Here is a 25,076-nt window from a genome sequence, read left to right as displayed (position 1 = left end):
GTGGCATTCAATTGATCATCCAGTCAATTCTCTTATTCGGCTATCTCACGATCCATCCATATCTCGCAGTGGTAGGTAGTTAATCGTCTGGTGGAGAGAAAGGCCAGGGGTCCGAGACATCAGCGCACTCGGGAAGTAGGGAGCCTTTTTTTCTCTTTCGTATCGTGACTCAAATGCAAGGGAAGAGCCAAGAAATGCATACATAAACGACACTTTTCTTTCTTTTCTTTCTTTTTCTTTCACTCTCTTCTTGTTCCCCTCCTTCGCGATTGAAGCGATGTCAAATAATCTCTCAAATCCATGTCCCTGTTCCGCCTTTGGCGTCAGGAACGCTCTCTGTATTCCCGTGGTGTCGCTCTGCTCTAGCGCCAGAGTCTGTCGCCATGGGGGGCTTACAGCGGGTGAATTCTGTTTTTGCTCCAGTGATGGTGGCTCGCAAGCTAAACTTCCCCCATTGAGCAGATCTTTCCTATAAAGCAAATCCTTGCATTTACAGATGTTTCAGGCGAAGAAAAAAAAGAGTCACGGCCCAACAGTGATGACCAAGAGAAATATCCATTTTCTGCAGGTTCTCATTTTGCACTCACAGGGTTTCTTTAATCCCGACTCGAACCTGTGATCGTGATGGGACCCCCCTCGCCCGCTTGTGCTTCACGCTACGGTGCGCTAGCTGTAGGCACTAACAATAGATCTGGACACAGTGTAGCCTCGGCCAAGCAAGACCAGCTGAACCATTTGCGTTGCACTGTGAAATGTGTGACACGGACCCTGTGAAATTTGCTGACGATTGGGGATAGGCCCCCCTGCACCCCTGCAAAGCTTAATGTGCAGCAGGCCCTGCCCCTCGGGTGACGATGTGATTTGTCCCCGGGCTGTGCCTCTGTTACTCTACAGCACTTAATCACTAAACATTTGGGTGACCAGCTTCTTCAGTGCTGAGATTTGAGTGTGCTCAGTTATCGTGGTTGCATGCGCTTCGTCCGAGCGTACATGTCTTTATTGCCTGCCTGCACTACACTACGCTTTTGGTTTCATGTTTACGATATCTGATATACCCCATTTCTCCCTACCGCTCTTATTCCCAGTCATTTTCTACATATCGGATCGTTATCTTTCCTTGCAGCTCATGCCTTGAATCGGGATACCGTACTTGGCCCAGGCTGGTAATACACCCGTGCCCGTTTACTTAACGACATGACATCGCGTCGCCCAACTTCCCCTCACCATGGCCAGAGACCCAGGGTCCGTGGCACTTGGTCTTACAGTCAAAGCGTCGATCTGCTCTGTAACAGGGGTTCCCCTAGTCCCTTGGGTAGCTCGCCTCGATGGGGAGCTGACGGGTGTGGACCCCCCCTGGGATCTTGGGCGTGACGCTACTCGTCCAGGCCGGCAGATCCGTTCCGCCTTAGACAACTTCCGTCAGGGAACTAGACCTGGGAACCATACCAACCAGACCACACTCTTCTCTCATGTTGGATGTACAGTGCGGTACCTGGCGGTAGGAATTCTCGACTGGCATGCACCAGACCCGATCTCTGGGTGTGGAACTGGTTCCAAAGCGCCATAAAGGCTGATTGACCTCCCCATTTTTAAAGCTAAAACAGCTTTGTATCTCGTTTTTCGCCCACTCGCTCAAAGGGAACAAGATCCCCTCTCCCCCCCCAGCTTGGCCTTCCCATTCGTTTTTATATACAAAATAATGACCGCCGTGGGAACCGCTCAAGCTGCTGCAGAGAGACACGACAAGGAATACTCTTTCATCGAAGCCCTTGCTCTAGGTCCCCGCGAGTCCTTCTCCCTCGTATCAAAGGAAGCTCTTGGCCTGCCCTCGTCCCCGAGCAGTCCTGTCCTCCCCGTCGCCCCATCCATCGCACAGGTCACAGCCGTCACACGACCTAGAACTCCTCCTCAGAAGAAGCAGATCGTCCCTGTGTCCTCGCAGGTCCACGTCGCTAGTCCTATCAAGAGCCCTACTGCGCCTAGCCCGTCGCAGAAGAAAGCTCCCAGCGTCGCCACCAACACTACCGCCCCGAAATCGCTGACCAGCAAGAAGAGCAGCGCCATGGCCAACTCGACCAAGGCGCAAAGCGCCTGCCTAGAGCTATGCCACAAGACCACGGCGCTCGGCGACCGCATCTCGGTGCGCATGCTCGAGTACCTCACCATGGTGACCAAGCAGCCGCACGGCCTCGACACCCTCGCCCACGACTTCCTCGACACGTGCGAAATCCTCTTCTCCATTGAGGCCGGGCTCGGCGAGTGCATCCGCAACCAGCAGACCTTCCCCGGCGATGTCATCTCAGAGCTGAGCAAGAAGTTCCGCGTGACGCAGGCCGACTTCCAGCTGCTGGACCAGATGCTCGGCAAGTTCCTCGAGAACGAGCGCAAGGGCGCCATGGGCCGTATGCGCCGTGGCTGGGGTCGTATCTTTGGCGACAACGACATCGAGAAGATGATCAGCGCCCTTGGACGCACGCGCGAGAGTCTGCGTATGAGTGCGCTCATGTTTCAATGGAGTCTGGGCAATGAGAAGATTGAGAATGAGCTCGGTATCGGCTACACTGGTCTCGCTGCTGCCCTCGACCGCATGGATACCCGTGCTGGTATGGCACCTAGATCGAAGCTCTCTGACCACGGTGGTTCGCAGTACAGACCTTCTTCTGCGTCGCAACATCGTGGTGTGGAGGGACATGGCTCCATGTCGATGGCTTCTCAACCCCCATTGCCTCCCCTCCCCTGGACGGAGCGATCGTCGTCTATGCGCGAGGACACCCTCGCTGCCTCACTGCATCAGGCGGATGCTCGTTCGTTTACCGGTCACCATCACACCACTGCTAGTTCAATCGCCTCCAATGAGCGTTATCACTCTGGTACTACCGGTACATTCGACCGCATGAGCACATTTGATGAACACCATGAGGCACGGTCGCAACACACCGCCGTATCAGATAGTGAAGTCTCACTCGAGGAGCTCTCGGGTCTCGATCTCAACGGTGGCACAAAGGTCGTGCGACTCAAGGCCGATCCCTTCAGCATGCCCCGCTGGAACCCGAGAAACACCGTCGGCGCCGACGCAGCCAATCTCAAGTCCGCTCTCCTCACCGCCGTGCGTGGCAAGAACCACAAACTTATTGAACAACTCTTGGATCGTGGTGTATCCCCCAATACTGGCCCTGACCATCTCGCTCTTAAGGAAGCTGTTCTCAACAGCGACGCCGAGGCCGTTCGCCTCCTCCTCCTCTTTGGCGCTGATCCCAACGGCACTGATCGCGATGGTGTAACACCGCTCTTCGCCGCTGTGGAAAAGTCTTTCCTCGCTGGTGCCGTTCCCCTCCTCAAGTACGGCGCTGATCCTCGCTTCGCTATGGGCGAGGATAACGAGACTCCCCTCGCTGCTGCTTGTATCGCCAACAAGGTCAACTTTGCTCACCTGCTTCTCATCTACGGCGGTGACCCTAATCAATTGACTGCTACTGGCGAGACGCTCCTCAGCAGCGCGATCAACAAGAAGACGCCCAAGAAGTTCATCGATCTCATCCTCGACTACGGCGCGGATCCCGATCTGAAGAGTCGCGAGGGAAAGACTGCCCTGTTCGAGGCCATTCAGAACTCGCGCGTCGACATCGTCAACAGCCTTCTCGACCATGGCGCAAACCCCAACTTGCCTGGTCCCAAGCACATGCTCTGGCCCGCCACCTACCAGAGCGCCTGTCTGCAAGTCCTCCTTGCCCACGGCGCCGACCCCAAGAAGGCACCCGGTATCATGGAGCTCGCCGTCAGCGTCAACAACATCGAATCAGTCAAGGTCCTCCTCAACGCAAAGGTCGACCCCAACCAGAAGAAGGACGGCGTCTACACACCCCTCTGCACATCTATCCGCGACAACCGCCCTGACATCTTCCACCTCCTCCTCGCCAACAAGGCGGACCCCAACGTCCCTGCCAGCGAGTATCCCGCCTTCAAGTGCATCACGCACAACCGTCTTCAATTCCTCCCCCCTCTTGTTGACGCCGGCGTGAATCTCAGCTCTCCCAAGGGCATCGTCGAGACTGCTGTCAGTGTTAACAACATGGAGGCGCTCACATGGCTGCTGGAGAAGGGAATGAACCCTAATGATAAGAACCCCAAGGGTCACTCACCGTTGACGACTGCTATCCGCGAGAACAGGGTCGAGATGGTGGACTTCTTGCTCAGCCACGGCGCTGATCCTAATGTCCGTGGTCAAGACTGGCCCGTATGCATGGCCGTCCGCAACCCCCCGGTGCTCAAGCGCATCCTCTCCGTGCTCGCCGAGCCCCGTGCCTTCAAGGGCGTCATGGAGATGGCCGTCGTCGCCAACCAGCTCGAGTCGGTCAAGCTCCTCCTCGCAGCCGGCGTGTCAGTCGAGGACAAGAACGGCGGTGTCTTCTCACCCCTCACATCCGCCATCCGCGAAGACCGCAAGGACATCGTGTGGTTCCTTATTAACGAGGGCGGCGCCGACATCAACGCGCCCGGCGAGCATCTCCCCGTCGTCAAGGCCCTGCGCCGGTATCGCGGCGACTCCGAGATTCTCGACTTCCTGCTCGAGCACGGCGCTGACCCCAACAAGGTGTACCGTGGGTGGAACGGTGTCATGCAGGCTGTTGAGAACGGCGACGAGGGTATCCTTCGTCTTCTGGGTGAGAAGGCTGGGTTCGATCTTGATGTGAAGGATGAGCTTGACCGAAGTGTCACTGAGATTGCTGCTTCGCGAGGCTGGGAGGAGGCAGTCCAGATTCTGAAGGAGTATGCCATTACAAAATCTGCTTAATTTATTGGTCAGTGTAAGATGATGAATGCTTGGGATCGGGATGGAGTCTGCGAGATTGCTTTATGGGAATTGGACTGGATTGGATTGGATGGTTTGCCTGGTCTTGTGTCCTTTTTATTATATATCCTCTTGTTTACCTTGAGCATTTTCATTTTGTCTTCTTTTTTGTTCATATCCCACTGGTATAGTACTACCATGTATCTGCCTACATTTTCTTTGTCATCTATTTGTTGGCGATAATACAGATGAGTTTTGAAGTATCATGATCCCAATTCTAAGTGTCTCAATTGAGTGCGCGCGACGTGTTAGAATGACATGAAATTAACCTATGTATTTATTTTTAATGCAATCATCTACAACCTGTTTCCCATGTTGACATGAACAGACTTAATCTGCGTATACGCCTCCAATCCCGCCTCACCAAGCTCCCTCCCAATGCCACTCTGCTTCACACCACCAAACGGCACACGAGGATCGCAGTCCTGGGAACTGTTGATCCAGACCATTCCCGCCTCAATCGCAGCAGCAACGCGATGAGCTTTTTCTAAATTAGTCGTGAAAGCAGCAGCGCCAAGTCCATAAGTCGTATCGTTCGCCAACTCAACCGCCTCCTCCTCCGTCTTGAAGGTAGAAATGACAACAACGGGGCCAAAGATTTCCTCGCGAAACACTCTCATAGAAGGCTTGACGTCTGTGAAAACAGTGGGAGAAATGTAAAATCCCTTGTCTGAGTCTCCGACCTTTAGAGGGTGACCGCCTGCTGCGACTGTGGCGCCCTCTTTTTTGCCAATGTCGATGTACTCTAGGATTCTCTCGTACTGAACCTTGGACACCTGCGGTCCTTGGTACGTTTCCTTATCCCACTGGTTACCAACTTTGCTAACCGTGTTAAGTGTATCGATAAATTCCTTGATGAACTTCTCGTATATAGTCTCTTGCACGAGAATTCGCGACGTCGCTGTGCAGATCTGTCCTTGGTTCGACATGATGCCGAAGTGCGACCACTTGACAGCCTGGTCAAGCTCAGCATCGTCAAACACGATCAACGGGGATTTCCCGCCCGTTTCAAGGGTTATGTTTTTGAGTGTCTTTGCTGCGACGCCCATGATGCTCGCTGCTGTGGCTGTTGACCCTGTAAAAGCGATCTTGTCAACCAACGGATGCTGCACCAAGGCTGCGCCTGTATCCTTGCCCAGACCATTGACGATATTGACGACGCCAGGTGGAAAACCAGCTTCCTTGATGAGTTCGCCCAGGACAAGAAGACTTAGGGGCGTTTGTTCCGCTGCTTTGATAACAACTGTGTTTCCACAAGCCAACGCAGGGCCCAGCTTCCACGTCGCCATGGACAGAGGATAATTCCACGGGATGATCTGCGCGACAACACCAATCGGCTGACGAATTGTATACGCAAACTTCTTGGGCGTCGTGTTAATCGTCTGGCCGAACGTCTTATCAGCCCAACCAGAGTAATAGCGAATAACGCCCACAGCCTCAACGAGATCATTCTCCAGCGTCTCAATGTACGTCTTGCCGTTGTCCCACGCATCAATTGTAGCAAAGAGCTCGCGCTTGGACTCAATCAGATCAGCGAGACGGGCCATGAGTTGGCCTCTGTCTGAGGCGGGGAGATCTCTCCATGATTCATGGCGCAGTGCGGCCTTGGCTGCTTTGACGGCGTTGTCGATGTCTTGAGAATCTGCGGATTGCACTGTTGCGATCTCTTGTTCGGTGCTGGGGCGTGTTAGTGGGGTAAATGAGTGAGGTACAGAGGGGTAGGGGACTTACGCGGGGTCGATTGATGTGAGGGTTTTGTTGCTTGATGAGGGGACGAATTCGTTGTTGATGAAGAGGCCGGTTGGTTGAGACCACTTTACTCCGTTAGGAGCTGTGAGTTCAATTGAGGCAGCCATTTTGATCAATAGAGAGTGATGAGATGAGCTGGTTGGTGTTGAATGACTGTGGTGTGGTGTTCAACCTTGAGAGAGGGCCTCTTGTACTTGACCTGAGATATCTATTATAGGTAGTGTGATCATTGACTGACTCTCAATTCAACTTGATATACAGATTGATGAGAATGGCGATTGTTTCCGTCGTCTTGATCGCGCAGACCTTCTCTTTTTAACTCCCCCGCGCCATCATCTCCACTACCGAGATAGGGAAGTGAAGCCTACAACCCCGCAATCTCCATCGACCTGCTCACACTGGGCAAAGAATTACATTTCATCTCAAGCGACACCTCACAACGTTCAATATGACTCAAGATAAGATAATGGTCTCGTTGTCTATCAATTATCTCATTACAGACTAGCTTACATTCACTTTCGAGCCTCTGCCTCTTCAGCCACAGCCCGAGGAATCTCTTCATCGAGCCCTGTCTCCTTCGGCTCCCAGCCCAAAACTTCAGTGGCACGACGGGGCTTGCTTCGGGCATTGCTGCCGAAGAATACTGAACCAGCCGGGAGTGCAGTGTCGACTTCTGGTTTGTACAGCTCTTCAACGTCAAGTGTATCAATGTGGCCCTGGTCCTTTGCTGCTTTGGCGACTCTATCCGAAATATCGGCCCATGTCTAAACAGTTAGCTTTCATCAATTGAGTGAAGTGATGGTACTCGACTTACCAGCTCGCCTACACCGGGAAGATAAATCCCCTTCTCACCCCAGACATTCTCATCCTCACTTCCATCTGCGCCCTTCTCAGTTAGAATTGTAAATAATCTTGCGAGGTCAGCGACATGGACGTTTGTCCAGGCTGCTAAGCCGCGACCCGCTCTGACGGCATGGCCTCGCTCAATCGCGACTTTTGAGAGTGCGGGGATTTGAACGCTGCGCTGCTTGACAGGGCCTTGACCTTTGCCGTAAATAATGGGAGGGAGGACGAGGGCGGTTTTAACAAAAGGCGTCTCCTTTGCGATTTTGAGAATGTAGTTGTCTACCACGCGAGAGTCGTGGCTGCGGATGAGGTCAAGAATGGAAGAGACGCCATCGAGATCATCCCAGACTTCGCTGGATGGTTCACCAGGTTTGAAGGATGGTGAAGATAAGTCCTTGACAGGCAACAAACTCGCCCCAGAGATTTGAATCAGATAACCTATCCATCGTCAATTCAACCCTTCTCATTCATTTCATGTAACTTACCATTTCCCCTCTTCGACAATCCCCGATGAATCGCCTGCAACGACCCAATATGCTTATTCGACGCAACATCTGAGTTTACCCCCGTCAGCAACACCACACCACCAAAACATCATGAAACATGACACTGACTCAGTACCACCAAAGCTTGTGAAGCCTCCTGTTCCACGAGCGCGCTATCATCCAGGTCACCCACCACAGTGCGCACTCTCGGATACGCCTTTGCAATGGTCTCAGCTGCGTTGGCGTCGCGCACGAGCGTCGCGATGGTGTACTCGGGATGAGCTTGTGCGAGCTCGTGGAGGAGCTGACCGCCTACGTAGCCCGATGCGCCGGTGCTGGGAGGGTTAGTAAGCGGAATCTCAATGGATTTGGGGTGTTACAGAAAGATTGAGGTCATTGTGCGTGTGTTTACGTGGTGTTGGGAGTGCTGTGCTGAATGGAGGTGCTGCGGCTATGGAGATGGGGTTTTATGGATGTATGCTGTGTCACGAATATTATTAAGCTGTGCATCACTAAATTACGACACTGCGGCGATAATGGCGCATGGATTACTTGGTTTTATTTGCATGCACATGTATTTATCAGCCATTGGAATAATAAATGATGTTATAAATGAGGACAAATGCAGTGTTCGCGGAGACTTGCCTTTTTAGTGCCTCGCAGAGGATCCATAGCCAATTGCGATTCTAGAAGAGGAGTGCGGTATCGCAACGTTGCGGTAAACCCGTCGCTGGCCATATCACCAACTACCAACCGCACGAGAAGCAAAAAAAGCTTGACAAATATGTAAATGAACCTTCTGAGTTTCGGAGAAATACACTGATGGCCGTGAATTCGAATGCACGAACTGCAAAAACGAAGAGTGGCGCAGAGAAGAGATTTTTAGGATTTTAGGTTCGGATTTTAGAAGGGTTATAGGTTATAGGTAGATACCACTGCACCACTCTTCGCCGATGATATGTAGAGTGATTTTGGTATATAAGGGTAAGATACAGACTGAAGAAGATGGTTTATAAAAGGTAGTCCTACAGAGTATTCGCCACTTATTGCACTTTCAGAGCAGAAGGTTGAACCTTAGGGAGGAGGATGTCCAAAATGGGTCCAGAGCCTCAGACAAAGTGTTTGGGATAAACACATTTCATCCGCTTATATTGACTCTGAAAGTAGTAGGTACTCAGGAACTGCCTCTATTTATATCGGTGATGATTCGCATTGTGGCGGTTCTGGATCACCTTTTCAGCCGTAGTGTCGTCTAAGCAAGATTTTAAGTGCATGGCTTGATCTTGGGTAAAGGGCTTGGGTATCCTTCGCTTACCTTGCATCTCTTGTCTGGATGCTTGGAGATCGAATGAATGTATCCAGGGGTTGAGTGACGTTGTTGAGAAGTATAAAGAGCATATACTTGGTCAAGGGCAGATACTACCAAGCTACATGCATGCGAGTGAGACGCCACATAAAGAGGCGTTTGTTCCATAGTTTCTGACGTCCATCGCAAAGGGCTTTGAGACTGTGACTCGGGATGCAGCCGGCGTAGTATCTCGCATTCGCAGTTTTAGGATTGATGTCTTGTGTTGAAGGAGGTGTGTTGCATTTAGCCCAACAGGCTCTTATCATGTTATATTCTCTACAGAGCCATCCCTCCATGATTACGCAACTCAGGCCCAGACCAGTTCTGCAATACTCGACAATGTCTACCTCGCTGAAATACCCACCAGAAAGCCTCAGCTATTCGATAGTAGCAGAGGCCAAAAAGCTTTTGTCGAATGGCACGGAAGCAAGGATTCGAAGCGGCTGAAATTAAATTTCGAGAATCTTTTGGTAGGACCGAGAAGTCGCTTATTGCGTACGTTGAGGAATCGATCGCCCCAGTTTACCGACATTCACTATTCAGTGTTTGACCAAGGCCCGGAGGTTGAGCGTACGTCAACAGAAACAATGAGTTTCTTTGAGAGTCTCGATTGGTGCTTAACCAAGAGCTTTCTGAGGAGTTGAAGAATCCTTTCCATCGAGTATCAGAGGACATCCTTTCCTGGTTCGTCGCAACATGTAAGGATGGTTCGAGACGTCGTGATCCTGATCTTTTGTTCCAGGCTCCCGATCGGCAATCTACGACACTGGGATTTATTAGTCATCGTGAAAGCTTCTTAGGTAGTAGCATATATTTTAAATAAGACTATCGTATCCTCCTTACCTGTATTAGCAGCCTAAAGCCTGACCTCTTAGGCAGTAATCAGCTATATATTTACCTACGATACTACTCTGGAACTCTATCTACAACTGTAGTTCGCTGCTTTTTTTTTATGGCCACAGATAGGGCGAAGACGCTCTTGAAAGCGCGTTTGTTGCATGGCGAAATCAGCCCGTACGCAAAAGCTCCAGACCAAGCAAAACTTTTCAACAATTAGAGGGATGCTGAAGAACTTTGATATGATGATAAATTGGACAGACAGCTGACTTGACTATGTACTGCATCAGATCTAAAGGATTTTAAGGTAATATGGTTGGGAAGGAATAGCTTGGGTTACTTGTCAAAAACAGAGAGATTAATACTCTAGCTTGATGTCAATAGTTCTCCCTGTCGGCTTGCCAGTATCAACATTTGTCTTAGAGCTTGATCTTAGGATCTTGTCCCCTTTCAGACTGAGGGAATTATTGTTTATGCCCCTTTCCTACGGAAGGATAATCGATCATATTATGGGGTAAGAGTAGTCATGCAAAGAAATTGAGCTGCTGATATAACAGTACCTAGATCGGCGCCTTGCACTCCAGTGCATTAACATAGACATACATCTGCCCTCCAAAGTATTGCGGTTATCAGAAATGACTAGTAATCAGCCAGTCAAACATAAGCGACTGCCCTTGGGCTATTTTCTCCCACAAAGGCATAGACTCGAGAAGACTTCACAGTCTCCAAAGGACTACCTTGACTAGCCCAAACTAACCTCCAAATGCCCCTCGCCACGGCCACTCCGATAAGCGGCTACCCCACCCCGCGGAAACATTCCCTTTTCGCCATCTCATCAACAGCACAATAACACAACCTCCCCCGGGATCGATCTCCCTCGTCAGAAGAAGCAATTAACCCAAAACAAAATCAGTCCAATTTTTCCCTCATCTCATCTTGTCCTGCTTCTCCACTTTCCTATCTGAGATGCCAAAAAAAGTCGAGCGAACACGGACTTTCACAGGCTGTCGAACATGTCGTTCGCGCCACGCAAAATGCGACGAGGCTCAGCCTGAATGTGGAACCTGTAAGCGGCTGGGGCTTGCGTGTGGAGGTTATGGAGCAAGGCTGTTTTGGATCAGGGATGATGCTGTTCGTCCGGACCTGCAGCAGAGTCATCGGGGCTCGGAGTATCGGTATCCACTGTTCTCCGGTAAGTGCTCTGGGCCGTCTTGGTACTGGTAGTAACTGATGAATGTAGAGAGCGAGAGACGTTTGATGAGCGATGATTTAAAAGGGAGTTTGGGGAAGAGGACGGCGTTGGCGTTGTTGGCGGATATTGATTCTGCGTGTGAGAAGAGTGATGTTGGAGATGCGTTGATGAAAGGTCCTTTTGGGGTCTTTCAGTCTGTTGAAACGAAAGAGTTGACGTTGGATACGATTGAGTGTTCGCCGGATACTAATACTGATAACACATCGACGAGCATGTATGCTGAGACTGATGGTTTCATCGAAGAGATTCAGCGAACAGATTGGCCAGATCAACTGCCCGAGGATGACCTGGATATCTTCACACATTCATTGGATCAAAGCTTCAACATCAATCCTGACGAGATGACAGCGGGCGATCAGATGAACATGCATGATTCTATGGCAAACTTCTTTGTCGATGATCCAATGGGCGCTGAAGGATTAGCACTCTTCAGTCCAGGCTTCATATCCCAAGTCATGGGCAACGATACTACCGCGCAAGAAGATTCTATCGACCCAAGCCTTGAGGCTTCAATGAACGAAGTCGTCCCATACCCGAGAAACATCACAAGCCACTCCGGCCTTCCAGAAGAAGCAGAGCCATTACTCCGCCACTACAGACAACACATCGCCGGCCAACGCTCGACAATGCAAGCAAAACGCAAGTCTCCTTGGGAAATCATCTTTCTTCCCTGTGCGCTTGAGACATTTGCTGAGCTATCGCTATGGAACGAAGCCTCTCATACCCGCTCGTCGATATTTTACACTCTTCTTGCTCATAGTGCACTGCAACTCCATATGTCAAAAGCACCAAACTCTTTATCAGCAGACTGGAAAGAAATCGGGTTGAAGAATCATGAGCGAGCGCAGAACCATCTTCGGCAGGCCTTGCAGCATGAGATGTTTGGACCGAGACAGGCGAGTTACAAGGAACTTTTGATGGCTATCCTCGCTATGGCGATGACTTCAGTAAGACCCCCATCTCCCACTGACAAGTAAGTACTAACAGGCTTAGTTACACAACGGAGCTCGTGCATTCCGAATCTTCCTCCTCGACGCAGAACGCCTCATCCGTCTACGCGGTCTAGCAAATCAAGCCCAAAACCCCTTCAAATCCCGTCTTCTGCACCACATGTATACTCATCTTCGTGTAATCGCAGAGAGTATATCCCTCTGGAGCGAACCTCTTCCCGAAAGCTCTTCAGAGATCCAAGGCCGTGAGCAATTCCGAACATTCCGTATCACCGAAGAGGGTTTGAACATGGGTCTTGATCCAGCTCAGGAAAAGACCGATGAGCTTGGATACAATGACATCCACCTTGAAGTTCAAGGGCGGTGGACTCAAACTCTTTATCCAGTTATCTATGGAATACCAGAGTCGCTTATGACGCTCTTGTCGCAAACAGTCTCGTTGTCTAATGAGAAGAACCGTCTTGAGACTGCTGCGCGCTGCAATCCTTCAATATCAGAAGCCCTCTCCAAACACACCAAAACTCTCGAAAACAGGATCTGGGCCTGGCCCTCAACCCTCGATCCCACTGAACCCGTCAAGATGCCAACAGGCGATGAAGATCTCGTCCGCCATCCCCAAGTCCGCTCCATGACACTCGCAATTCACCAGGCGCTGGTGATATACTTCTACCGAAGAGTCTACGACATGAACGCCATGATCCTTCAAGACCTTGTCCGAAAGACTCTGGAGTATCTTGAGCCGTGTTTGAGCGAGTTGATTGATGACCAGGACTTTGCGACGAGTTTGGCGTGGCCTGCTTTCGTGGCGGCTTGTGAAGCTGTGAATCCGGACTTGCAGGAACGAGCATTGAAGTGTTTGGGGGTTACGGATGATAAGGGCGTTTATTTTACGAATAGGCCGGCTGGGGTTGTAGTGCCGTTGATATGGGAGAGGAGGAAGCAGTCTGGGGATTGGACTACGAGTTGGCAGAGTCTTATTCAGGAAAGTCTAGCTTAGAATACAGCATCTGCTTGTGAATAACATATCACCCCTTGTTCTGCTGTAAAGCAATTTTGTCTATTTTACTATTTTAATCATTAAACTCCACAATGCAAAGCTAGGTCCATTCAAGCCAACTTGACACCCGCATCCTTCAGAAGCTGCGCAAGCTCAGCCCTCTCATCATCCTCCAATAGAGCAAACGGCTTTCGCAAACCTCCCGTCTTCCAGCCCTGCAACTCCATACCAGTCTTGATACCAGCACCATAGTGATGCGCTTCCAAGAACTTGCAGACAGGGAAGATCTTGGACCAAAGCTCACGTCCCTTCTTCAAATCACCATCAACAGCGATTGCGTTCCAAAGCTGCACTGAAAGTTCGGGAAGAACGTTGGCGGTTCCCCAGACTGAGCCCTTGGCACCAGCGCAGAGACCGTAGAAAGTCAGGGTGTCCCAGCCGTTGAGGGCGGTGATGTCGTTGTGATGATGGAAGAGAAGATCTGTAAGAGCAGGTGCATTTCCAGAAGTATCCTTAAGATACTTGACGCCAACATCTGAGAGACCAGCGATCTCCGCCGGTGATAGGCTGACACCACTCGCACTGGGAATATTGTAGTACATAATGGGCAATCCACTCTCCTTGTAAATCTCCCCAAACATCTCCCTCAACTGCTTCAGATTAGGCGCATCGTAGAACGGCGGCACAATCATAGTAGCAGCGGCTCCGGCTTCAGCAGCGTGCTTAGCGAGCTCTACAACACCGGAAGTGGTAAGGTCACCGATGCCAGCGACGACGGGGACACGGCCAGCGGCTGACTTGACGCATTGGTCGAGGACATCTTTGCGCTCTTGCAGGGTGAGGGCTGTGAATTCACCGGTGCTGCCGCCGGGGACTAGGCCGTGCACGCCGGCGGAGATTTGACGCTGGATGTGGGCGTCCAGGGCGGGGAGATCGACTGTGCCGTCGGGCTTGAAGGGGGTTATCAGGGCGACTAGGATGCCTGTGAGTTCTTGGGGGGCCATTGTGTGTGTGTGATTTGTGTGAGATATTGGAAAAGTGAGTGAGTGATATGAGATGAATTTTTTGATGATAAACTCTTGATTCTTGTTGTCTATTATATGCTTCTTCTTTTATCAGTTCTTTACCAATTAGTATGCCCCGCGTTGTTCTCTATCAGTCTAGAGATGATGGTCTCGTCAGAATAGGTAAGTCTCCACGACGTGGGCGGAGATGCTTGCCAAGCTTATTTTGGCGGGATATCAGCCAACACAATAACGCCCAATTTGTTAGACCGAAGCCAAAAGAGGCGGAGAATTGATATCAGAGTGCTTTGCTTCAAAGCGCTCTCTGCTGATTCAAGCTCTTTGCTTTAATATATATATAATAATATATTTTATAAATGATAAATAAATATTTTCTGTTTATGGCTATTAATTCTTCATAATTACTATAATTCAAATTGAAATTTCTATTTTTGCTTATATTTTTTATCTACGTATATATTCTGTTAAATTTAAAGCTATGTCTACCTTACAGCTAAGGTATACAATCAAGTAATCGTAAACTGATTTAGACACTCCTCAAGGTAAACTAATAGCTAAATCCAATCGACCCATGGCCCATCGTCGGCAGCCTGCACTTGACCATCACTGCCACTACCCTGAATCTCAGACAAGTGTGCAGCGTGATGATCAATTTCTGGCAGTATTGTTGCATATTTATCGCTGATAGGTTTTGCATAGCGTTGGAGAAAATGCAACATCCAATGATCCATATCGAATGCCGTGTTCATGCTCTGCTGGCATGTGCGATGAAACACTCGGAGCCGGGAGATGGCCAAGTCAATGCCAGGCCAATAGCGGCGCAATTCCATCATCATTTCAAAGTTTTTCTTGAGCATCTTCTTGACCCCTGTGATTTGGTCGTCATCGTCGTCGAAAAGAAGGGTGTGCAGATGAATTGACGACGAGATCGCTAGAAGATGCCCAACCATTAGCCACCTAGATTCGCAGCCTGGCGTCGAGTTTGCCAACGACAGGAGGTTACTCAAATCCGCGGCATGGCTGCGACAACGTCTTGCATACTCGATCACTATGGGACTACACCCCGCAGATGTAGATAAGCTGCGGTGTAGGAACTGGTAGTAGAGGAGTTGGCTGAAATGATGGTAACCCGTGTGCAAAGCTACCAGGGTGCGGCCGAGTCCAGTGCTGCTATACGATGCGAGATTTGTCGGCGTGACAAGCAATGTACTTGGGAGATTAAGCTTCCAGGTCTCCAGCCTTTCCGCTATCCTTTCAATCTTGTCGAAGAGTTCAGCATCTGGGATGCAGTTTTGAACGGTCAGTTCGTGAATTTCGTTGATTGGCGCAACGACTTCGGTGAACGGGATCATCTGTGCCCAGAGACCACGTTGCCGAGAGGCATTCATGTCTTGTTGCGTTATCGAGTCTGAGTCATCACTATCGGGGTCCAATTGCTCAAAGGCATGTTCCTCCATAGGAAGTGGAAAGTCAGGATCAATAGTGAGTTGCTGCCGAATGCAAGATCCGGCACTTTCCCAGCAATCCCACATCCAAACATTCCACCATACTGTAATGGATTCGATGTTTATCACTCGCAACAGCCAACAATCATAGTATCTTACCTCTGATTTCTATTTCTCGTTGGAGCCTATTCGTGGAGAGGGAAGTCTGTAGTCTCCTCAGTTGAATCATGCGGATCGCCTGTGCACCATAAAGCGATTCCATTTCTGTCTCGCCCTCCGCAGCAGAGATGCAACAATGTAACATGCAGTCTTGGATGGCGGATAGTGATACTGGTTCCTTGCGATCGTCGAGCAGACGTTTACTGCGTGTAGCCCAGTCCCTACGCAGCTCCCAAAGTTCAGAATCGCCGCATCGTTGATTTGATGCAAATCTGCTCAAAGATAGATTTGTGAGCAATGACTTAGTAGGACCCTGCTCGCCGTAGGATCAATACCTAGCTGCAAGTGCCATCATAGCGTAAACATGTATCATTGCGGCTCGTCCCTTACGTTGAGCTCTGATGAATGATGGTCTGTGGAATAGAGTATGGTCCTTGTCATGAATGAGATCAAAGTAAATATCGACAAGTGAGTTGCAAAGTTCTTGACTAGGCACAAGGCTAGCCTGCCTTTCGTCGTTGATGCTTGTATCTTTTGATAAATTCGAGCACCCGTTAACGGAACTTAGATTGCACTCGAGGTTCAACCGAAGGCATCGAATACAAGACGCCGTTCCCTCTCGGGACAAACATTTTCGTTTTTGTACCCTATTGTTAGGTTGATATGAATTCATAATGTAATTACGGGGTTTGCTTCTGGGGACTTACTTGCATTGAGTGCAAGCATGCTTCGGCCTTCCTTGCCTCCTAGATATCATAATTCGATGCCTAAAGACGGCGGATAATCAAAGATTCCGTTCAGCTTTAAATGCTGGGGTAGTTTTACTAGTAAGTAGGGACTCGACTTCACGGCATTGATAGTGTTGATGAATCTTCTTCCCCTGGGCAGGATAATTTATCAGTTCTTGCTTATCCCGTTGTTTATCCAGCGGGGTCAAGCTTATCGAACGTTCATCTAGCAGCCATGTACTGCTCCACGCCCTATACTGTACCGCATCTGGGGCCTCACTACTTACTTGCTTGGGTATAGCCAAAGCTAAATAATCCAATCCCTTTGACTTCTTGCTGATACGTAGCTTTGATATACCTCACAAGAAAATTGATAAAACTTCACATCTCTGACTTGTGCTGTAGGAGGCATCTCGCACCCATTCCCTCGACTCTTTACACTGTCTAATGGTTCATGTGACCGACTCCAAGGTCTATATCTACTTGCGCAAGCTCCAAATAACAGCTACGGATGTAACATACGCCGGATTGTTGAGTATCGGTCTCGCACTCTACACTGGTGAGACAAGACTTAGTATGAACGTTGAGAAAGTACTAAAAATGAATAAAAATAATCGTCATATTTCGTGCGTTGCCGCTGCTATATCATGGCAATCAAGGTCTGGTATGGTCTTAGCCTGATTGCATGCTTTCCTTCTTTCATCGTTAATTCATTCACACCCTCATAGTTGCCCAAGGCGGTTACCAGCCCCTTCATATTGATAATGGGCTTTCCTGAGTCCGCGGACATATCAAGGAGGATATCTCGTGCCTTGGAGGGAATGGTCCAACAAATATCACTGCCACTAAAACTAGTCACAACCAACACCTTCGTCGGTCTGTGTGAACTTTCATCAGCAGTGCCGTCAGTACGTATATACGCAATGACATCTTCTTCGATATCCATATTTAGCATCTCGAATCCTCCGTAAACAAGAATATCGACATGCTTCTTTCGAAACCTGAGGACACTGCGCCAGTGGTTCAGACTGGACTGTGAATCAGCCAGCATATTGGACACATTCCAGGTAGCAAAATCAGGGTGGATGGACATCCAGGGCTCAGCTCGCGTAGAACCGTTCAGCATGAAACCAGCATATGGACTTTCAGAGTTCCATTGCATAGGCGTGCGTGCGTTGTCACGTCCAACCTGCCGATATCTTTCTCTATACATCTTCTGCTTTTTTACGTCGTCCTGATAATAGCTCTGCACCAAAGTCCAGTGATTCAGGCATTCGATGTCCTTGTATTTGTCCATCCCCCATTCACGGGGAAGATTGACCATTGCAAGTTCCTGACCTTGATAGATGAAAAGGGTTCCCGACTGGAAGGCGAGGTGGTTTGCTAGCATTTTGGCTGAGATTGTTCGCATGGGAGGAGAATCAGAAGCATAACGACTGACTATTCGGCTTTCGTCATGGTTCTCCATATGCAATGCGTTCCAACCTGAGTTGGATGCCATGAATGTTTGCCATCTGTTGACGACATTCTTTAGTGCTGTCGGCTGGAACACGGCTGGGTCGAATCTGTGATCAGTGCCTAGGTCGAGCCCATCTCTGTGAAATTGTCAGCGTAAGATCCTTCTAAACGTAAGGTTTTGTTACCAGACTCACATGTCAAAGTGAAAGGCCATGGCTAATTCTCCACGATTCTGGCCAACAGCTTTGAGAACCTCTTCTGGATCTGCATCTGGCATCTCGCCAACACTAAATGCGTTGTATTCCCGGAGTATCGATCCAATTCCACGCAGGTATTCGTGCAGCCGAGGTCCACAGGCACAATGCTCAGTGGGCTTCTGCAAAAAGCCTGGCTTCTTGATTCTGGCGTCAGGCAGGCCAGGTGTTTTCGAAATATAGTTGATGACGTCCATCCGGAACCCATCGACACCACGGTCGAGCCAGAATCTTATGATATCGTGCACAGCAGCCACAACCTCTGGGTTTTCCCAGTTCAAGTCAGGTTGTCCAGATGACCAAAGGTGAAGATAGTATTCTTGAGTGGTGTCGTCCCAAGTCCAAGCGCTTGTACTGAAAAAAGATTCCCAGTTGTTTGGTGGTATCCGTTTACCAGTTTTGGGATCCCGACGAGCCGGTCGCCAGAAATACCAGTTGCGGTACCTGCTATTCTTCGAAGACCGAGCCTCTTTGAACCAAGGATGTTGATCCGATGTATGGTTCACAACAAGGTCCAGGATGTACTTCAAACCGCGATCATGGAGGCTTTGGATTAAGCTATCGTGATCGGCCATGGTACCATAAGGAGGATAGATATCCTTATAGTCAGAGATATCGTAACCCATATCAATTTGTGGAGATGCTAGAACGGGAGACAGCCAAACCATATCAACCCCAAGGGATTTGATGTAGTCAAGCTCCGAGATAATTCCTTGGATATCTCCTATTCCATCACCATTGCTATCTTTGAAAGAAGATGGGTAAATCTGATACACAGAGGCTTCCCGCCACGGCGCTCGATCGACTTTCGGGAAGACAGAATGCATTGTGTACGTCGAGGAAATACACTGTTTGCCACTTTGAAGGATAATTCCAAGACTGCGAGTACTGTTTATACCAGATGAATGGGAACAGATGATATGAATACGAATGTGTCTCAGACAGGCTTTATGCGACTGGTGTCAATATAACTATTTTCCGCAGGCAATATTTCCAGTTTTTCCTTTATCTAAACTAGCATCTACAAGGTTCTTCGTAAGATGATAGTATAGTTAGGCAATATCTCGGGATTCCGGTTTTCCTCCGAGCCTCCAGGGGCCTTTATCATTGAGGAGATTGAACTGTTCTGTAAGCCGGCGTTTTCACCTGCAATACTAAAACGTGCAATAAAAGCCAAGTATGCTGATCATACATCGAACCAAGAGTTGATAGCTGGTAAGTGCGGGAAAACCATTACAATTAAGGATAATTATGCGGGAAAAGAAAGTGGCGCCAATCAATCACACTCTTACTTGGCTTATTGGATTCAGTTTAACCATGTACATCAAGATTATGGTGTTAAGGCTACAAGTAGGGTGATGGGTTAATGCGGGAAATGTTTCTATTTGATAAGACATAAGTTCGCCAAAGCGCAAAGCTTATCCAGCTCCATAAGCGGAAAAACCTTACCAGAGTAGGCAAGGCAAGCGTTTAATGCGGTAAAATCTAACTTGGAAAGGGTTGGTTGATAATATGGATCTATTAGACTGCGGAAAATCCAACCAGACCAAAGATAAGCGTCAGGTGGTGACCCTTAGTCCCAAATGCCTATCATCAACAGTAGCAGTCTTCACTAACAACTCATTGGTATCAAACTCCGGTTTTGAATCATTGTGGCTTCCGGAGATTCTATAAAATGATTACTGGGATTCCTTGATTAGAATATCTGTTTCATATTCTTGCCAACTCAGAGCTGTACTTGGAAATAACTATCTTGATGGAAATGTCTTACGAGCCCTCCTACTCCCCAGGCCGCTTTGTGCCTCGGAAGTCCGCTCTTGTCAATTCGTTGGTGTTTGTCTCTGTTTTGGTCAATTCAATGGTAATTTTGTCCTTCCTACGATGCGACGGCGGTTTCTAACAGACGCAGACCTTAGGCTATGATGGGAACATGATGTAGGCCAACCCTGCCGCTTCAAAAGTACGAACTGACACGACAAAAGGAATGGGCTGATGATTTTGCCATCTTTCTCTGATTACATGCATCTAAACACAGCGACTATGGCGGCAAGCTCTACTATCATCTGGGTTGGTAGTGCAGCCGTTTCGCCGATTGGGGGCATTCTACTTGACAAACTAGGCCGAAAGAATGGTATGCTATCAGCAGCCATTTTGTCGCTTACCGGCGTTGTCTTGCAAAGCGCGGCTCAGGATATTGCCATGTTCATCGTCGGACGATTCATTCTCGGATGTGGAGTTGGACTCGGCTCGATCGCTTGTCCGACATATGCATCTGAGGTTGCCCCGACCAAGTACCGTCCGCTCATGCTAGGATTCTATTACGATATCTGGTACTTCGGAGGTATGGTTGCTGCTATCGTTACTTACGGGACATCTCAGATTGAGAACACTTGGTCATGGAGATTGCCCTCCCTCTTCCAACTGCTTCCAAGTTTTCTTTGCTTGGCAATGCTGCCTGTCATCCCTGAGAGTCCGCGGTGGCTTGTTTCACAAGGCGAGCACGACAAAGCTCGCCATGTGCTGGCTGCCACCATGGCAAACGGCGACATCACAGATGCTGGCGTTCTGGACGCCTACCACCAGATTTGTGGTGCTGTTGCTTTCGAAAAAGAGAACCCTGCCTCTCACAACTGGCTGGAACCTATCAAATCACCATCGAACAGGAAGCGAGTTACGTTGGCTGTGTCAGTTGCTGTCATCGGTAACTTGAGTGGCAGCGCTATAGCCTCGTAAGTAACTATCCACGTCAAGGTTGGATCAACTGCTGACTCCAGTGAAGCTACTGGCTGGGGACTATGCTTAGCCAAGCTGGCGTAACCGATACATATAGTCAACTACAAATCAACATCGCCCTGAATGTGTGGTGTTTTGCTTGTGCGGTGGTAGGAACACTACTTGCAGATAAAATTGGACGAAAGCCTCTTGGTATCGGAAGTCTGACTTTTGCTCTGATTTTCCTATATCTAGTCGGAATCTTTACCAAGCGTAAGAAATCGCAATGTCTTATGAATCAGGCTGACCGCATATTTAGTGTATGGTTCTTCGACTGATACTAGCGCCATTTATGGAACGGTTGCCTGTATATTCCTCTTTCAAGGTAAGGAAACCCGTCACACAGTAGGGTATGTGCTTACCTGCTCTAGGCGGCTATAGCTTTGGCTGGACAACATTGCTTGTTATGTATCCGACGGAAGTCCTGAACTTTTCTCTTCGAGCAAATGGCATGGCTATCTATACGTTCACATCCAACTCTGCAGGGTTAGTTTCTATTCCAGCCTCTTACCAATCACTATGTCGTTTCTGTTCACAGTAGAGCTGCTACTAACGCGATTGATTAGTGTTTTTGCAACATTCATTATGCCTTTCGCGCTTGAAAATATCGGCTGGAGGATGTATATCATCAACGCTTCGTGGGACATTCTGGAAGTACTCTTCGTTGCTTTCTTTTGGGTCGAAACTAAAAGAAGATCTCTTGAGGAGATTGATGCGCTATTTGGTCCCAGTGGACACCTGACTGTTGATGACACCATCGAAGGCCATGAACTGAAAGAACCGCATACCAGCACGCGACTTGATAAGATAGAGTCTAAGAGATAAGGTGCATTCGACGCGGTGTTTTGCACATGACGAGTTTGGACTTGAAAGTTGGGTGAGCTGGCGTAGGACCAGAATCGTCGTAATCCTTAGGTAGCTTTATTGAAATGTCTAAGTTGTGATCTATATGCGTTATTTGCGGTTGAGACGGGTGGCTGAGAGCTTTAATCAGCAGAGAGAACTTAGCTTTATTGAATCCATCATGGCCGCTGTCCCACGCAATTAAGATCTTGTGGAATACATGACAGCAGGGTAGTTGTTCGGAGTTCTTCTCAAGTATACTAAAAAGATTTCCTCTATAAATATAAACGAGCCAATATTAATTAAACTGAGAATGGGCAGCTGAATCCCCCCTGGTATTTCCCTTTAAAAGTGGTGCTTTTATTGTCGCCAAGCTGATACTATTGCCAATAGTTTAGCGCCTACGGAAGAAATTCTCAACATGGTATGATCTGAACGCTCTGTAAGCGAATGTGCTTACTTTTCTTTGTGTTGATAATAAATAAGAGTTATTTCCGTCTAATATCTAAATAGTTTTACTCTTTCACCTGTTTTTGTTTCGTTTTTTTCTCCTTCTGAGTACGGTGATTACTGTCGAAAATGACTGTCAAGACTATCATGAATGCTTTTCTAGCAGCGCTCTTAGTGGGAGACACTGAGGCCGGTCCATGTAAACCGAGACCCAGAACGACTGATATTTTGACCACCGTGGAAATTATGTATACTTCCACTAGGACAAAAACTACTGCCGACATTAGTCTCCCGACGACTAAGCTTTCCTCTATTGATTACTTCACCTTTACTACCGACCAGTCTGAGAGCACCAGGCAGACGTCAACTGAGTCAAAGGATAGTACTACTACTGCTGCTTCTCCCGCCATTTTGACAACGACAACCTCCTCAAGTATAGCCCTGACGTCTTCTATTATCGAGAGTAGCGTGGAGCCAACCACAGTTACAGAAGACGCAACAACTGTTGCGGTTTCAATTACTTTGACGGCAGAATTAAGCTCTACTATCACTGGGAGCCTCACGGAGACACCAACTTTCTCAAAGGACACTACCACTATCGTTTCTATGACTACAGAGACATCTTCAACCAGAGAACTGACCTTTGAGATCACCGAGGGTAGTACTGTGGAACCCACCACCACAGAAGGGTCACCTACTACTACGACCCCAATGATTCCAGCTACGGAGCAAAGCTCCACTGTTATCGAGAGCAGCACTAGGATGACCACTGCTGCAGAAGACGCTACTACTACTGCCGTTTTTGACACGGAAACTTCGTCAACTGTAGAGATTAGCTCCACAATTGCCGAAAGCAGCGTCGACATAACAACCTCGTCGCAAGAACCCACTGCTACAACATCTATCTCAGCTACAGTGTCAACCCTCCCCACCACCGAGAGTACAACGACGTCTGAAGTCACCTCCACTACTACTACAGGAGCAGCTGGTCCTCCCACTATCACCAATCTTGGATTCGACGACACCACTGGACCCTGGTCTGTCACCCAGCCCCATCTCGTCTCACTATCCCTCGACAGCAACATCAAGCACGACGGTAGAAGCTCTGCACGCATGAGCTTCTCCGCCGCCGGTGGGTCCACAAGCTACATCACCCAGGCGTTCTCGTCGCCTCCTAAAACTGGGGTGGGATATCTAGCTTCCGCGTGGATCCGTCCTGGGGATGGATGCACCCTCGCGGTGCTGGGTTGTGTTTATGGAAATGCAGGATTGTTCGCAGGACGGCGAAACCTCGTTGTTACGGCGACGGCAACACAGCCGGGGACTATCAATCAGTGGCAGGAGATATCATATAAATGCACGTATACTCAAAACCAGATTGATCAGGGTGGTTTGGCTCTCAATATTGGGTTTATGTGCATAACGGGCTCTGAAGCTTGGGTTGATTCGGTTCAATTTTCAGAACAATAATTGCACCATAATTTGTCGAAATACGGGTTACAGGTGGTTATAATTGAGGCTAGGGGAGTTTTAAGCTTATTTAGACATGAGCATAAACACCTGTAGTAATTGTGAAGTAGGTATTTAAGGCAGGCTAGCCTGCAAAGAGATGATCCGGATGCAGCAGGGCGCGGAATCAAATCAAAGAACCACTTCACCTATTTCCGATTATAAATCACAAGAATTGCCAATTATCTTGCTTCTAAGGCCCAAGGGCGTTTATAATGTCACCGCGGTAGCTTACTCATTCGGATTTCTCATTGAGCAAACGAACATGTCGTATACTCCACAGATACCAGAGCAAAAAGGCAAGTGGATAACTTGGCGAATGCTAAGAAACTGGAGAATTGACACGTGCGGGGAGCGGAGATAGGGTCTGATGAACACCCCCAGGATCTATCACTTGGCGCTTTCATGGATGGCAGATTCCAGCATTGGCATCATTCCCCAGCCGGCTTGGCAAATGCATATTAGTTGCCTTTTTGGATTGGCTTGGTCTAGACCTCCGAGGTAACGTTTAGAGAGAGGTGGAAATGCCTTGAGCCTCTTTGGATTAAATTAGGAATAGGGTATTGGGTAGTTTCGATGCATGTGTCACGATGATGAGCCGAAACAAACCGTTAGAGAGAAAGGAACTTGATAAATATACAGTAGATTCTTTCGGTTTCATGAGAATATGGAATCCTCACTTGAGAACCTACAGTATGATGATTACTGTGCCTTTGCTGCAGCACGAACAGGAACTCAACCATCACTGCATCATACTCTTCATACTCGAGATTGTCCGCTCGGTATCTGCACAAACCATCACAGCCTGCTCTTCCCAATAGGCAGCTCGGATTCAACGGGCAAGGCCAATGTTATCGAAATCTGCCATCACGCAAATACCTCAGCTCATGCTCAGCTCCACCAGCTTCGCCCCCTTCCGCACAGCACAGATCATGCATGAACATGATATCCATTACGTGAGCGATTCCTCCAAGCTATGACCATTATTATCAGCCCCAACAATACGTTGCATTACAAACTGCTGTTGATAACAACGTGGGATATCGCCAAGAAAGCTTCATGTGTGCCAAGGAGGGTATATTGGGTATCAACCATGATCTCGGTACGGTTGCCGCGAACG

At 48.8% G+C, this 25,076-nt stretch overlaps 9 protein-coding genes; 4 read left to right on the top strand and 5 right to left on the bottom strand.

Moving 5' to 3' along the window:
- Positions 1-1,699: 1,699 nt before the first annotated feature.
- On the top strand, positions 1,700-4,792 carry FFUJ_00195 (related to ankyrin 3; the record flags this gene model as incomplete). The annotated part of the gene is made up of 1 exon (XM_023573565.1): positions 1,700-4,792. One exon carries the CDS (start codon positions 1,700-1,702, stop codon positions 4,790-4,792), a length of 3,093 nt encoding a protein of 1,030 aa, XP_023425264.1.
- A 353-nt stretch (positions 4,793-5,145) lies between these two features.
- Positions 5,146-6,705, bottom strand: FFUJ_00196 (probable aldehyde dehydrogenase; the record flags this gene model as incomplete). XM_023573564.1 has 2 exons in its annotated part: positions 5,146-6,526; positions 6,581-6,705. The coding sequence occupies 2 exons, from the start codon at positions 6,703-6,705 to the stop codon at positions 5,146-5,148; spliced, it is 1,506 nt and encodes a 501-aa protein (XP_023425263.1).
- Positions 6,706-7,110: 405 nt separating this feature from the next.
- On the bottom strand, positions 7,111-8,326 carry FFUJ_00197 (related to nucleoside-diphosphate-sugar epimerase; the record flags this gene model as incomplete). XM_023573563.1 has 5 exons in its annotated part: positions 7,111-7,362; positions 7,413-7,882; positions 7,930-7,998; positions 8,059-8,264; positions 8,310-8,326. 5 exons carry the CDS (start codon positions 8,324-8,326, stop codon positions 7,111-7,113), a joined length of 1,014 nt encoding a protein of 337 aa, XP_023425548.1.
- Positions 8,327-11,080: 2,754 nt separating this feature from the next.
- Positions 11,081-13,313, top strand: FFUJ_00198 (related to ARG81-transcription factor involved in arginine metabolism; the record flags this gene model as incomplete). XM_023573560.1 has 3 exons in its annotated part: positions 11,081-11,306; positions 11,355-12,313; positions 12,360-13,313. The coding sequence occupies 3 exons, from the start codon at positions 11,081-11,083 to the stop codon at positions 13,311-13,313; spliced, it is 2,139 nt and encodes a 712-aa protein (XP_023425262.1).
- Positions 13,314-13,423: 110 nt separating this feature from the next.
- On the bottom strand, positions 13,424-14,317 carry FFUJ_00199 (related to dihydrodipicolinate synthase; the record flags this gene model as incomplete). The annotated part of the gene is made up of 1 exon (XM_023573559.1): positions 13,424-14,317. The coding sequence occupies one exon, from the start codon at positions 14,315-14,317 to the stop codon at positions 13,424-13,426; it is 894 nt and encodes a 297-aa protein (XP_023425261.1).
- Positions 14,318-14,892: 575 nt separating this feature from the next.
- Positions 14,893-16,315, bottom strand: FFUJ_00200 (uncharacterized protein; the record flags this gene model as incomplete). XM_023573558.1 has 3 exons in its annotated part: positions 14,893-15,887; positions 15,943-16,214; positions 16,278-16,315. 3 exons carry the CDS (start codon positions 16,313-16,315, stop codon positions 14,893-14,895), a joined length of 1,305 nt encoding a protein of 434 aa, XP_023425260.1.
- Positions 16,316-17,310: 995 nt separating this feature from the next.
- On the bottom strand, positions 17,311-19,209 carry FFUJ_00201 (probable alpha-glucosidase (maltase); the record flags this gene model as incomplete). XM_023573557.1 has 2 exons in its annotated part: positions 17,311-18,265; positions 18,323-19,209. 2 exons carry the CDS (start codon positions 19,207-19,209, stop codon positions 17,311-17,313), a joined length of 1,842 nt encoding a protein of 613 aa, XP_023425259.1.
- A 935-nt stretch (positions 19,210-20,144) lies between these two features.
- On the top strand, positions 20,145-21,979 carry FFUJ_00202 (related to hexose transporter protein; the record flags this gene model as incomplete). XM_023573556.1 has 7 exons in its annotated part: positions 20,145-20,243; positions 20,292-20,317; positions 20,365-21,111; positions 21,162-21,367; positions 21,414-21,479; positions 21,526-21,640; positions 21,721-21,979. 7 exons carry the CDS (start codon positions 20,145-20,147, stop codon positions 21,977-21,979), a joined length of 1,518 nt encoding a protein of 505 aa, XP_023425258.1.
- A 597-nt stretch (positions 21,980-22,576) lies between these two features.
- FFUJ_00203 (uncharacterized protein) lies at positions 22,577-23,917 on the top strand (the record flags this gene model as incomplete). The annotated part of the gene is made up of 1 exon (XM_023573555.1): positions 22,577-23,917. One exon carries the CDS (start codon positions 22,577-22,579, stop codon positions 23,915-23,917), a length of 1,341 nt encoding a protein of 446 aa, XP_023425257.1.
- Positions 23,918-25,076: the final 1,159 nt, after the last annotated feature.

Source organism: Fusarium fujikuroi, chromosome FFUJ_chr01, assembly GCF_900079805.1.
Source record: "Fusarium fujikuroi IMI 58289 draft genome, chromosome FFUJ_chr01".
Classification (NCBI taxonomy): domain Eukaryota; kingdom Fungi; phylum Ascomycota; class Sordariomycetes; order Hypocreales; family Nectriaceae; genus Fusarium; species Fusarium fujikuroi.
Note: the sequence above shows the minus strand (reverse complement) of the source record. Positions and strands in the feature narration are given on the sequence as shown.